Genomic DNA, 12,518 nt, shown 5'->3' on the forward strand with positions numbered 1-12,518 from the left:
GAATGTGGTGGCCCGCTCATTGTGTGCTACAGGAAATACAGAGAACTCAGTAGGGAAAAGGCCGCTTCCACCAAAGCAAAGGAGGCAGGTGTATCTTGTGATCATTTGTAACAACCTATGAAAAAAAGAGCAATAGCGGAATTTCTAAATCCTAAGAACATAATCTGCTCCTACCAAAACCATAACCATGAATTTTATTCTCATGAGTATAAGCCTGGAAAACACTTGATAAAAATGTCCAGGAAACAAGGCTGTTTATATCCATGCTTAGACTATATAGATTAATCAATATTAAATGTTCCAGATGATGACTGAAATAACTCTAATGTAATTAGAAGGAAGCAAAACACATGTTCAGGGTGTGAACAAATAGGCTGGTGGAACTATGGAAAAAGAGATTGACAGTTTAAGGGCAAAAGAAAAAGAGGCAAGTCTAAGTGAGAAAATACTTATTTTAGAAAAAGCCTATTGGGTCTACCTTTATTCAGGCAGATGATTCAATCAAAATTCAAGCTAATGCATTACTATGAGGTTTGTTCATCTATTCTAAAAACTTTCATAATTTTAATTGAAATGGGATTTAAATGCCATGTAAGTTTTACCTTTAAGGAAAATACTTATGACCTTACAGGTTTTGCTTATCTTTTTCTAAAGTCTAGACATGGAGTTTGCTACTAAACAATTGTCATTTAATAGGAAAGTGGAGAATTGCAGAAATGGACTGCCTATGGTTATGGGATAGTGCTACTTTCAAAAATCCCAAAATAGAGTATAAAAATAGAGAGATGGTCTATGACAAATATATATATGCTCTATTAAACCAAGAAAAAGACATGGAGGAACCTTAAATGCCTGTTGCTAAGTGAAGGAAGCCAATCTGAAAAGGCTAATACTGTGATTACAACTACTTGACTTTCTAGAAGCGGAAAAAAAAAGAGACAATAAAAAGCTCAGTATTTGCCAGGGGTCAGAGAGAAAGGAGGGAGGAAGGAGGCAAGGGATGAATAGGTGGACCATAGGGGATTTTAGGGCCATGTAACTGATCTGTATTATGCTGTAATAATAAGTATATGTCATTATATACTTAAACCCCACAGACTGTACAACAGAAAGAGAACTCTTATATAAACTAAGACATTTAATTAAACCAATGTATCCATATTGGTTTATCAAACATAATAACTGTATCACACTACTATAATCTATACTAATAAAAGGATAATATGCTAATTAGACCAGATGTCTTCCAGACGTCCTTCCTGACAAAGCCAGGCCTAGGTGAAGCTGCCCGCCTGCGGTCCCAGGTGCCAGCGCCTGCAGCTGAGGCCCGGGAAGCTGAAGCCGCCCACTCCTCGGTCCCGGATGCCTGAGGCCTGCCAGAGTGAGGGAAACCTGGGTCCCAGGTGCGAGGCCGAGGCAGAGGCGGTTAGGGGCGATTAGGCCAGCAGGGGAGAAGTTAGGGGCAATCAGGACGGCAGAGGAGCAGTTAGAACAATCAGGCAGGCAGGCAGATGTGGTTAGGGGTGATCAGGCATGAAGGCAGAGAGGTTAGGGGCAGGCAGGCAGGCAGGCAGGCGAGTGGTTAGGAGCCAGCGGTCCTGGATTGCAAGAGGCATGTCCGACTGTGGCATTGGGCCTAAACCGGCAGTCGGACATTCCCCCGAGGGGTCCTGTATTAGAGAGGGTGCAGGCCAGGCTGAGGGACCCCCCCTCCCATGCACAAATTTCATGCACCAGGCCTCTACTATGTTAACAATAGTGGAAACAGAGTGAGGAGTATATTGAGGTAGTATATAGGAACTCTTCATACTCAAGGCTCATTATTCTATGAAGCTAAAATGTCTCTAAAAATTAAAGTCTATTAATTTAAAAAGTATGGCTCTAAAATTTATGAGTATTTTAAAGTGATATCTTATATGAAACATAAAAAATAGATGATAATAGAGACCATCACAAAAATCAATGGAATCTCAATGCCTCTTTATTTAGTATTTAGCTCCATTCTTCAGAACCACTATCCCTGTTAAAATCATGTCCTCTTGAATTGAGGCTGAAAAAGTTTGAGAACTTCAATATAAATTATTTTTAAAAGGTGCTCTGAAGGAAAAAAAAATTTACTCAAATAAACAGGAAAATTTAGAACTGAGGGTAACTATGCATAATTTACGTCAATTTATATGGCATTAGTCTATGTTTTGCTTGTTTTTGTTACTGTTTAAAATTAAAGACAAGTTATGCAAAAATTTAAAAAAATATTTACAATCCTCTTTTCAATTTCATGCAAAGTGAGATTAGAGAATCTACTTCCACATTTGGAAGTTCAGGTATGAAATCTCTCAAAGTCTACTTATTTCATGTAATAGTCAAATGCTGAAGACATAGCTGAGTGATTGTTACTTTTAACTACCAAAATGTTGGTTTCTGGCTATATTTGGGAACAGAAATACAGAAGCAGCTTTTTTATCAACCATCATCGTTTCTATTTCTTTAGTGGTTTAAGAATCACATGGTGCATTCAAATTCATTTTCTTATTTTATCCTAAAAACGACAATGCTGGATAGATGATATAATAGCCACCCATCCCACTTAACAGATAGGAAAGCTGAGCTCCACAGAGGTCACAAAAATTACAGATATAGCATGGTGTCGATTCATCCTCTTAATTATCTATCAATCTATTTACCTAATTATGTAGTTAGCTAATATATGCATGCACTACAACAATTGTAACATATATTTGAGCATGTATGTGTTATATATTTGTTTCAAATATTAATGATCTAGCAATGGATAGAATGAGATCCATTCTGCCTCATTGAAAACTTTTTTTGAGGTGAATTTCTCTTCTACACCAATTCCTCTTTTATGTAAACCAGAAATCTGGGCACATTCCAGAACCTGGTCATGTCTCTGGAGACCTACCCATTCAGAGGAGCTCACCTCTGGTTTAAAACAACCAGTATCCTGCAAGTCCTGGGTTTGAAATGGACTCAGCCTCTTACCAGCTGCATAACCTTGTGGAAGTCACCCTTACAGAGCCTCACTTTCCCCTTCTACAAAAACAATATGAAGTTTCTCTTTTTACATTGTCATCTTTAGTACTAATTGGAATTATGTACATGAGAGAGCATTGTTTTTCATGGCAAGATAATGAGAAACAGTGATAGGACACGTGTGCCAAATACAATAGAGTACATTTGCTCTTTCCAGTTGTGTCATAAACTACCTGAGTGACTTTGAACAAATACTATCTCCTCTCCACCACTTTTGTACATCGTATATAATAAAAGGCTAATATGAAAATCGACTGAACGGGGAACATCCGGTGGCTATGATGTGCACTGACCACCAGGGGGCAAATGCTCAATGCAGAAGCTGCCCCCTGATGGTCTGTGCACTCCCACAGGGGGAGAGCCACTCAGCCAGAAGCCCTGAGCTGGGCTCACAGCTGGCAAGCACAGTGGCAGTGGCGGGAGCCTCTCCCACCACCACAGCAGTGCTAAGGATGTCTGAAGGACGCTTAGGCCCACTCACCCCAGGGAACTGGCCTAAGCCGTCAGTTGGACATCCCCTGAGGGCTCCCTGACTGCAAGAGTGTGCAGGCTGGGCTAAGGAATCACCCCCCCACCCCCACCCCCCGAGTGCATTCATTTCATGCACTGGGCCTCTAGTATATAGAGAAAAAAGCCTAGAGAGAACTTCATCTACAACATTACTCTAACATTATGATTACTCCTTTTCAAAATAATGCTGCCTCAAGGTCCAGAATTTCAGGAAATTTTGTTTGTTTTCTTCACTGTTGTCACTCCAGTGGCTGGAACAGAAACTGGCTCATACCAAGTGCCTGCTACATATCTGTTGAATGAATAAATGCCTTAAATTTGCATAAAATTAAACTTTGTTGTAACATAGTACTTCTAGATATGTCCAGAATAAAAAAAAGAGTAGAGTTCAACTTCTTACCATGAGGCAGGCGCACACACACACACACCATCTCATCTACTATGGTTAAAAAGCACGTGCTAAAGCCCAAATTTAAATGATGTGTCCTAACTCAGGTGAAGCAGTCAAACAATAAAAATAAAAACTAGAAGGACTCTATCTCAACATGTAACAATAAAGTGGAATTAAAAAAAAAAAAGTCCCTCCTAAAACAACAGAAAATCCTGATGCATGTGAAATACTAAAAATTGCCTCCACAAATATGCCAGCATTACAGACTGCAACTTAAATGGGTGGAGAGCACCAGGCAGAAATTGAATCAAACAGGAGAAATTGCTTACTCTCTTAGAAAGCAGCCTCTCCTCAGCTCTGGGCTGTGGAGATTATAAAAGGCTGCTAACTCTCGTTTTCTGAAACTTCCAACTAAACAGAAAAGCTCGAAATTCACTTTATATGAACTTTCCCAATCTTTAACTGCTGACAACGGATTCGCGCAAATATACTTATAGATAAAACAAACAAACAAACAAACAAACAAAAACCTGATGGACTGGTATGTGGATCTCAGTATGAGATAGAAATGCAATAGAAGGTCAAAGGTGAAGGGGTTAAGAAAAAACAAAACAAAGCAAAAACCCTCATAACCTCACCCCCCTTTCCCTGTGGTAATGACCATAGACATACAACAGCATGGTCATTACCACAGGGAAATGGAGGTGGGGGAGAAAGGAGAGGGTAAAGGGGGGATAAATGGTGATGGGAAGAATGACACTGGGAACAATTTATTTTGGGTAATGAGCACACAATACAGTATACAGATGATGGATTATGGAATTGTACACTTTAAACCTCTATAACCTTATTAACCAATGTAACCTCAATAAATTCAATAAAAACATGCTAACCCCCCAAATGAAGATCAAAGAAAGCATGTTTACTGAGTGCCAACACTGTGCCAAGCTCTATTCTCAATCCCACTTATTTAATCTTTATGCAAAACTATAACTCACAATTTATGCTCCATTTCATAAATAACAAAATAAGTTATCCTACCAAAAAATATTTTAAGTTGCCCTATCTGATAATATGGATGATATGTTGGGTTGAAATTAATTTTTGAAAACGCTGATAAAATATGTCATATTCTCTTTGAATCTAGTTTTGTATTTCTCCAGTTTCCATTCCAGAGTTATTCAGGAAAGGTTTAACTATGGAGGTAAATCTGATGTTGTATTGGCTCTTGCAACTAGAAATTTTGGGAGATATTTACTCAGTTTTGTAAGTGATTTCTACACCATTGACTTCCTTAAAAATATACAATCTCTTTGTATTAGAAATAGTCTTTTTCCAATCATTTTAACAACATTATGCTTTATTTTTCTATTATAATTGAGTTAATACTTCTTGTGTAATATAATAATTTTATGTCACAATATTTTACTTATGCTTTCATTTTCCATCTACTGATAGCTATGAAATATTTTTAAATGTAATCTATTTATTAAGATCATTAGTATATAAATACATTAATATGCATATTGTTAGAAATGGCTTAATTTTTACCCAAAAGACTTTAAATCCTCAACCGAGGATATGTTTTGGTTGTTTTTTTTGTTTTGTTTTATTTTGTTTTTAAGAGAGAGAGGGAGGAAGAGAGAGAGAAACATCAACATAAGAGAAAAACATTGATTGGTTGCCTCCCTATCATAGGTACCCTGACAGGATTTGAACCCACAACCTAGGTATGTGCCCTGAACAAGAATAGAACCTATAACTCTTTGGTGTATCGGACAACACTCCAACCAACCAAACCACCAGTAAAATAATTTACTAATAAATACAACTGTTATTGTAGCAATGTTCCAATCAAACATTTTTTTCTGAAAATTTTCAATAAAGAAAAATGCAAAAATTAAAAGAAAACCTTTTAATGATTACTGACCTAATAAAAGCAATCCATTCCAGGTTCTCCCTGATAGTTTCTAATAATCTGATAAATTTTTAATCTCAATGAAATTTTAAAGGAGTTTCTTATAATATTTACACTCCTTAATGTAGTGAAGAAACACAAAATAAATTGTTCCCAGTGTTTGAATTGATTTTATTTCCTATTCAATATTCAGTATTCCTTATTCAACCATGCCAAGGGCAAATCAGCAGCAAATCTTTTTATTTTTTTTCAACTCTTGTTTTTTGAAGATAAATCAATTGTATAAGTTTGTTGGTTGCTTTAATCTGAATTTTTAAGGTAACTTCACATTTCTTCACAGAAATACTTAGAGAGGAAAATCACATATTTGTTATTCAGTCATTGAAATCCCTTCCCTATTTGCCTGTTTTTCCCAGACAGAGCTGATTTGCCCAGTTTCACACACACACACACACACACACACACATCCCTCCTCTCTTTTTTTAAAAATATTTTTTATTGATTTTTTTACAGAGAGGAAGGGAGAGGGATAGAGAGTTAGAAACATCGATGAGAGAGAAACATCGATCAGCTGCCTCCTGCACACTCTCTACTGGGGATGTGCCCGCAACCAAGGTACATGCCCTTGACCGGAATCGAACCCGGGACCCCTGAGTCTGCAGGCTGACGCTCTATCCCCTGAGCCAAACTGGCTAGGGCCACATCCCTCCTCTCTTAACAACGAATATGGCCAGTGGATTTTCAATCATATGTGACATTTCACATAATGTCTACTTAAGTTGTAATAAAATTTCATAAAGGCTTACCCCATTTTTTGGAAAAGCAATCCATCCCAGGTCCCCCATGACAGTACGTGAATCCAATAAATTCACTGAAAGAGAAAGAACACAAAACTGAGTCAACTGTAACAAAAATGCATCACTATTTTCAATATTATTAAAAGTGCATATTGCTACAAAACTAAAATTAGATTAAGTATTCATTATGATAAATACAAGAGTTATAATTTAAAGAATTTCAATGCAAGAAAACAAGTTATTTTGAATTAACATTTAGAGCAAAATTATATAAACAAGTCATTACCCTAAGTGCTTTTTTTGTCAAACAACTATAAAGAATTAAATTAAGAAAGAGAAAATATGAAAAATCCACAGAAAACAGTAAAAACAATGCAGTGATTTTTCAAGCTCTAGGCTTTGGGATTAAGCAAAAGCCATAAAATTGTAGCTGAACGTATTGTATTTTCTTCCGGAAAGCTGTTATGAAGCAATTAACAAATAATTTACATTAAACAGCAATAAACTATCCCCAAGCTTGTAACATTTTTGTGATATTAACTGAAATCTGTAATCCAAATTGCAAGTTTAATTAAGAAATAAATCTACACACCCTTAACCAAACCAAGGAAATTGTAGTAGCTCTCAGGGCTCTTGTAACAGTTATGAGTCCACTGCATTTCCAAGCTATCTTCTACTTATATATGACCACAACCTCCAATGTGCTTCTTACAGAACTATCAGCTACATTTTTGAAAGACAGACATCATTTATGTCTAGATATCATAAAATATTTGGAACTCCCAGGTGGAAGTCTGAATATCATCATTGCAAAAGGAAACCACACAGTATTATGCAGATGTGTATCCACATCCCACACACTCACCATGTTTATATTTCGGGAAGTTCATCTACTATCCCCCCAAGTTATACTAGCTAAAAGAGTACTGTGTTGCCAAAATGCGTTAGACCTGGGTCACAGATCACTAGGTTTCCAACCTACTATGCCTAATCCAAATGGGCCTCCCTATGCAGCTGAAGCACGTTCAAGGAGCATGGCATGTGGATCCAAAAGGAAAACAACTATGTTATCCCAGTCAGAGGTGTGGAGCTTCCTTAAACTAAAACCAAGAGCCAGTATCTTGAAATGTCAGTAATTAAAAAAAAAATGATTCTGCCCAACCAAAGTGGCTCAGTGGTTGAGCATTGACCTATGAACCAGGAGGTCATGGTTCAATTCCCAGTCAGGACCCATGCAGGTTGCAGGATTAATCCCCAGTGTGGGGCCTGCAGGAGGCAGCTGATCAATGATTCTCTCTCATCATTGATGTTTCTATCTCTCTTTCCCTCTCCTTTCCTCTCTGAAATCAATAAAATGTATTTAAAAAATGATTCTATGTGCAAGAGGAAAGCCTCGGTACTAAAGGAATAATAGATAATAGGCTGTTATACTATTTCTATAAGAGAATATAAAACAAAATTATTATAACCAAGGAAGTTAAAATCATAATTTAAATAGAAATTTTCTACACATCATAGAAAGGGTACATTTAACCCTTACTTTCCATCATTTTATAATCAAACATATTTATACACTAAAGTTAATACTTTATAATATTAGTAATATAAAGATAAATCAAAAATTTTAAATTTTTATAAAGTAGAAATATACTCAATACACACACACACACATATATAATTTTATGTGTATATTCACTATATGTGCCTATTTTCCTCAAGTTCTGAGCTCTTTAACTATAAAAGTTCATATGAATAGAATGGTTGTGTCATCTTTAGTCTACCTACATCAACTTGGCTTTAGAGAATAATAAAATAATTTGTGAAATTATTTTTAGAAGAAATTGACCTAACTGAAATTGACATAATTTAAAATGATTGTTTAAAACAGAAACAAAAAATCTATTCCACCTCCCACTGACCTTGCAAATCCTCTAGTCACTCCACTAAATCTATTTTTTTCAGTTAGATCCATACTCTTCTCTTTTTATTCTGTTGTTGGCTTTTCTGACTTCCACGGGAATAAGGCTACAGTAAACTTAAATGTCCTTGTTCTCATTTTGGCTTTTCTAGGACACTTAGGGTTGTGTCTAGACATGATTAAATACCAGGGTAGTGCAGAACCTAAACCATTGTATTTATTCATCTTTATTATTCCTTTATTTCACCTTTGATACTGAGCAGCAGAATATCTGTGTACTAGTAGACTAGATAAAGTAGAGAAAATCAGCAAACTAAAGGCCTTCTACTATGATGGCAGTCAAAGTGAACTTAATACCATGGAGGCAAACTGGTGTGTATAGGAATTCTAGGAATTCATAATCAGCCTGCATGAGAAACACAGCATTCCTAGTAGACCTTTGAATAATATGTGGGTCTTGAAATATTCGTTTTTGCCAACAGAATTCCAGATTTTTTTTAACCTTAGTTACCCTCACTTAAATAAATTTTAATCTAAATTACTATTTTTACTCTTTTTTTGACTAAAATATATGTGTGTGAAAGTAAATAAATGAACTGAAAACATTAGCTGGGTTATTAATACAATTTACTGATAATTTGCAATATTGAAATGCATTGTTAAATGCATGAAAATAATCACAATAGGAATGTATATTATCTTTCATATGATGATCTTGTCAAAAGGTTTTCTTCAGATAATATTAGAAGGTTTATAGGAAATACGTGTATGTTCCCAGTACTGTCTAAAATTGCTTTCCTCTTGGAAATAGATGATTTCATAAAGTTCACAATGCAAATAATATATTTATATATACCACTACTAAATTTGAAATTGAGAAAGGGGGAGGAAAATTAGATGTTTTAGACAATTTCTTGCAGATTTTTATATTATAATTTTGTGAGCAAATGGGATATGATGCCTCAAGGAAAATAACTAAAATTATGACATATAACAATATATGACCATACTATTTATTTATAGATCACCATATCAATCTCTATATTGATATATATAGGGAGGGGGAGCTTTCTTATATTTCCAAGTTTTGCATATGCCGCTTTTGCTCTGAAATGTCTCTCTCCCTTTTTGAATTGCTAAATCTTAATTTGTCCTGTAAAACACATTTCAGGAACCGCCTTCTCCTGGAAGCCATCTCCGATCATCCCTTTCCTACAGGTATTTATGCTGAATATTCAATTAGCACCCATTCTTATCCCCAAAACACGAAATACACAAAATTGTATTATTTCCTTAAAATAACACTATCTTGACTTATGCCTGGGAACCTAGCCTATGCTTGGAACAGCTAAATAGCCATTTTTCTTATGAATGAATCACTTGGTCTGTGGGCAGGTCTGGAGTCCGTGTCTGTATGAGCACATACCAGTGGTTCTCAATGAACATCTGGTAATGTCTGGAGATGCCTTTGATTTTCAAAACTGGAGGGTGCGGTGGTGGTAACTTTTTAAGGTACATAATGAAACGTTATGCTGTACATTTAAAACTAATATAATATTGTATATGAGCTATGCATTAATATTTTTTAAACTGAAGTGTGGGGGAGTATTTTGCCACTGACATCTCATGGGAAGAAGCCAGGCCTGCCCTTAAGCATCCCTTAATGCACAGCAAAACCTCCCGCACTCCCAGGAAAGAATTATGTGGCTCAGATTTCACTAGTGCCAGAGGTGAGAAACCTTGCCACCTACCTCTGATGCAGTACTATAAAACCTCTAATTCCACATCTTCATTAACAAAAGTTAGCATATTTGAAGGCATTCCATATGAATCAAAATACTACTTCAATTTAATAAAATAAAACTAATAAATATTGAAGTCTCACTTAGCAAAACAGTATTTTTATAACCGAACTTCTGTAATTTTTTTTTCACACAACCAATAAAACTGTTCTCATTTATGTGCTCATAATTTCTCAACATTCATGATAGCATGCATGAAAGAGCACTATGCCACTGATATTATTGCCTACATTTCATCCACTACTTAAGGTAGTTAATAAAACCAGAAGTTTAGGATATCTATAAATTTTCAGAAATTGATTTCTCAATTTCACTACCAAATGTATTTATTTAATTAATTTATTTATTTTTAAGTTTTATTGAATTTGTTGGGGTGACCTTGGTTAACAAAAATGTATAGGTTGCAGGTGTACAATTCTATTATGTATTATATGCACATTGTATTATGTGTTTACCACTCCAAGTTAAGTCTCCTTCCTTCACCATTTATCCCCCCCTTTTCTCCTACCTTCCCCCATTCCCCTTTCCCTCTGCTAACCACCATAGTGTTGTCTATGTCTGCAAGGTTTGTTGTTTTTTTTCTTTGCTCAATCCTACACCTTTTGCACCTAGTCCCACAAACCCTTCCCTTCTGAGAGCTGTCAGTCTGTTCTCTGTATCTATGAGTCTGTTTCTGTCTTGTTTCTTAGTTTATTTTGTTCATTAGATTCCACATATAAGTAAAATCATATGTTACTTGTCCTTCTCTGACTGGCCTATTTCACTTAGCATAATGTTCTCCAGGTTCAGCCGTACTGTTGCAGAAGGTAAGACTTCCTTCTTTATCATGACTGAGTAGTATTCCATTGTGTAAATGTACCACAGCTTTTTGTTTCTTCCATTGATATTTTCAGAAAGTGTGGAAGGGAGTGGGAGAGACAGAGAGAGAAACATCCATGTGAGAGAGACACGGTGATTAGTTGCCTCCCACATGAACCCCAACCAGGGCCAGGGACTGAGCCTGCCCTTGACCAGAATCAAGCCCGACCGTTCAGTCCACAGGCTGACCCACTATCCACTGAGCTAAACCAGCTAGGGCTACCACAACTTTTTTATCCACTCATCTACTGATGGGCACTTAGGCTGCGTCCAAATCCTGGCTATTGTAAATAACACTAAAATGAACATTAGGGGTGCTCTTTTGAATTGGTGTTTCAGGTTTCTTTGGATAGATTCTCAGAAGTGGAATTACTGGGTCAAAAGTCAGTTTCAGTTTTAATTTTAATTAAAATACTATGAGTAAACTCCATAGTACTTTCCACAGTGTCTGCACCAATCTGCATTTCCACCAACAGTGTTCAAGGGTGTCCTTTTCTCCACATTCTAGCCAACACTTGTTTGTTGATTTATTGATGATAGACATTCTGATAGGTGTGAAGTGATATCTCATTGTGGTTTTAATTTGCATTTCTCTGATGATTAGTGATATTGAGCATCTTTACATATGTCTACTGGCTAGATATATGTTTTTGCACATCAAAGGAAATCATCAACAAAGTGAAAAGACAACCCATTGAATGAAAGAATATATTTGCCAATGATATAGCTGATAAGGGGTTAATATCTGAAATTTATAAAGAACTTATAAAACTCAACACCAAAAAAAAACCCCACACAAACCTTCCAATTAAAAAAGCTGAAAAGACACTTCTTCAAAGATAACATGCAGATGGCCAACACAAAACTTATTTTAAAAGGCAGTAATGTATCTGGACCTCTACCACAGTAACAGTCGCTAAGTATCTTCTGTGCAACAATTACAGTAATTAAATCGTTCTGAACAGTATATATGCTGGTTGTAAATTGCAATGAATACTCAATGAGTATTGATCTTCCCTGTACAACTTAATTAAAACTTGTCAAGGAGAAGTCACTAATGAATATAATTAGAGAAAAGTGTGATACCACAGTTACTTTGGAAGACATTAATTAGATAATAGAAATTTTATGGAAAACGTTTTTTATTCTATTATTTATATTTTAAAATAAAGCCATACCATTAAATTGAGAGACAATCTTCAAGGTCATTTCCCCTAAGTCACTGTGTAATTGCAATGAGGATGGGCATATTGGTTGGTATTCTAATCAG

At 35.9% G+C, this 12,518-nt stretch overlaps 1 protein-coding gene across 4 annotated transcripts in view; it reads right to left on the bottom strand.

Moving 5' to 3' along the window:
- EPHA5 (EPH receptor A5) overlaps positions 1–6,739 on the bottom strand; it is a 284,303-nt gene extending 277,564 nt beyond the window's left edge. For all 4 annotated transcript variants that reach the window (XM_014461706.2, XM_014461703.2, XM_014461705.2 and 1 more), the window contains exon 1: positions 6,680–6,739. In XM_014461706.2, the coding sequence (XP_014317192.1) occupies positions 6,680–6,718 (39 nt within the window). In that variant the 5' untranslated portion in view covers positions 6,719–6,739. The remainder of the gene's footprint in view (positions 1–6,679) is intronic.
- Positions 6,740–12,518: the final 5,779 nt, after the last annotated feature.

Source organism: Myotis lucifugus, unplaced genomic scaffold (genome assembly GCF_000147115.1).
Source record: "Myotis lucifugus unplaced genomic scaffold, Myoluc2.0 scaffold_159, whole genome shotgun sequence".
NCBI lineage: Eukaryota > Metazoa > Chordata > Mammalia > Chiroptera > Vespertilionidae > Myotis > Myotis lucifugus.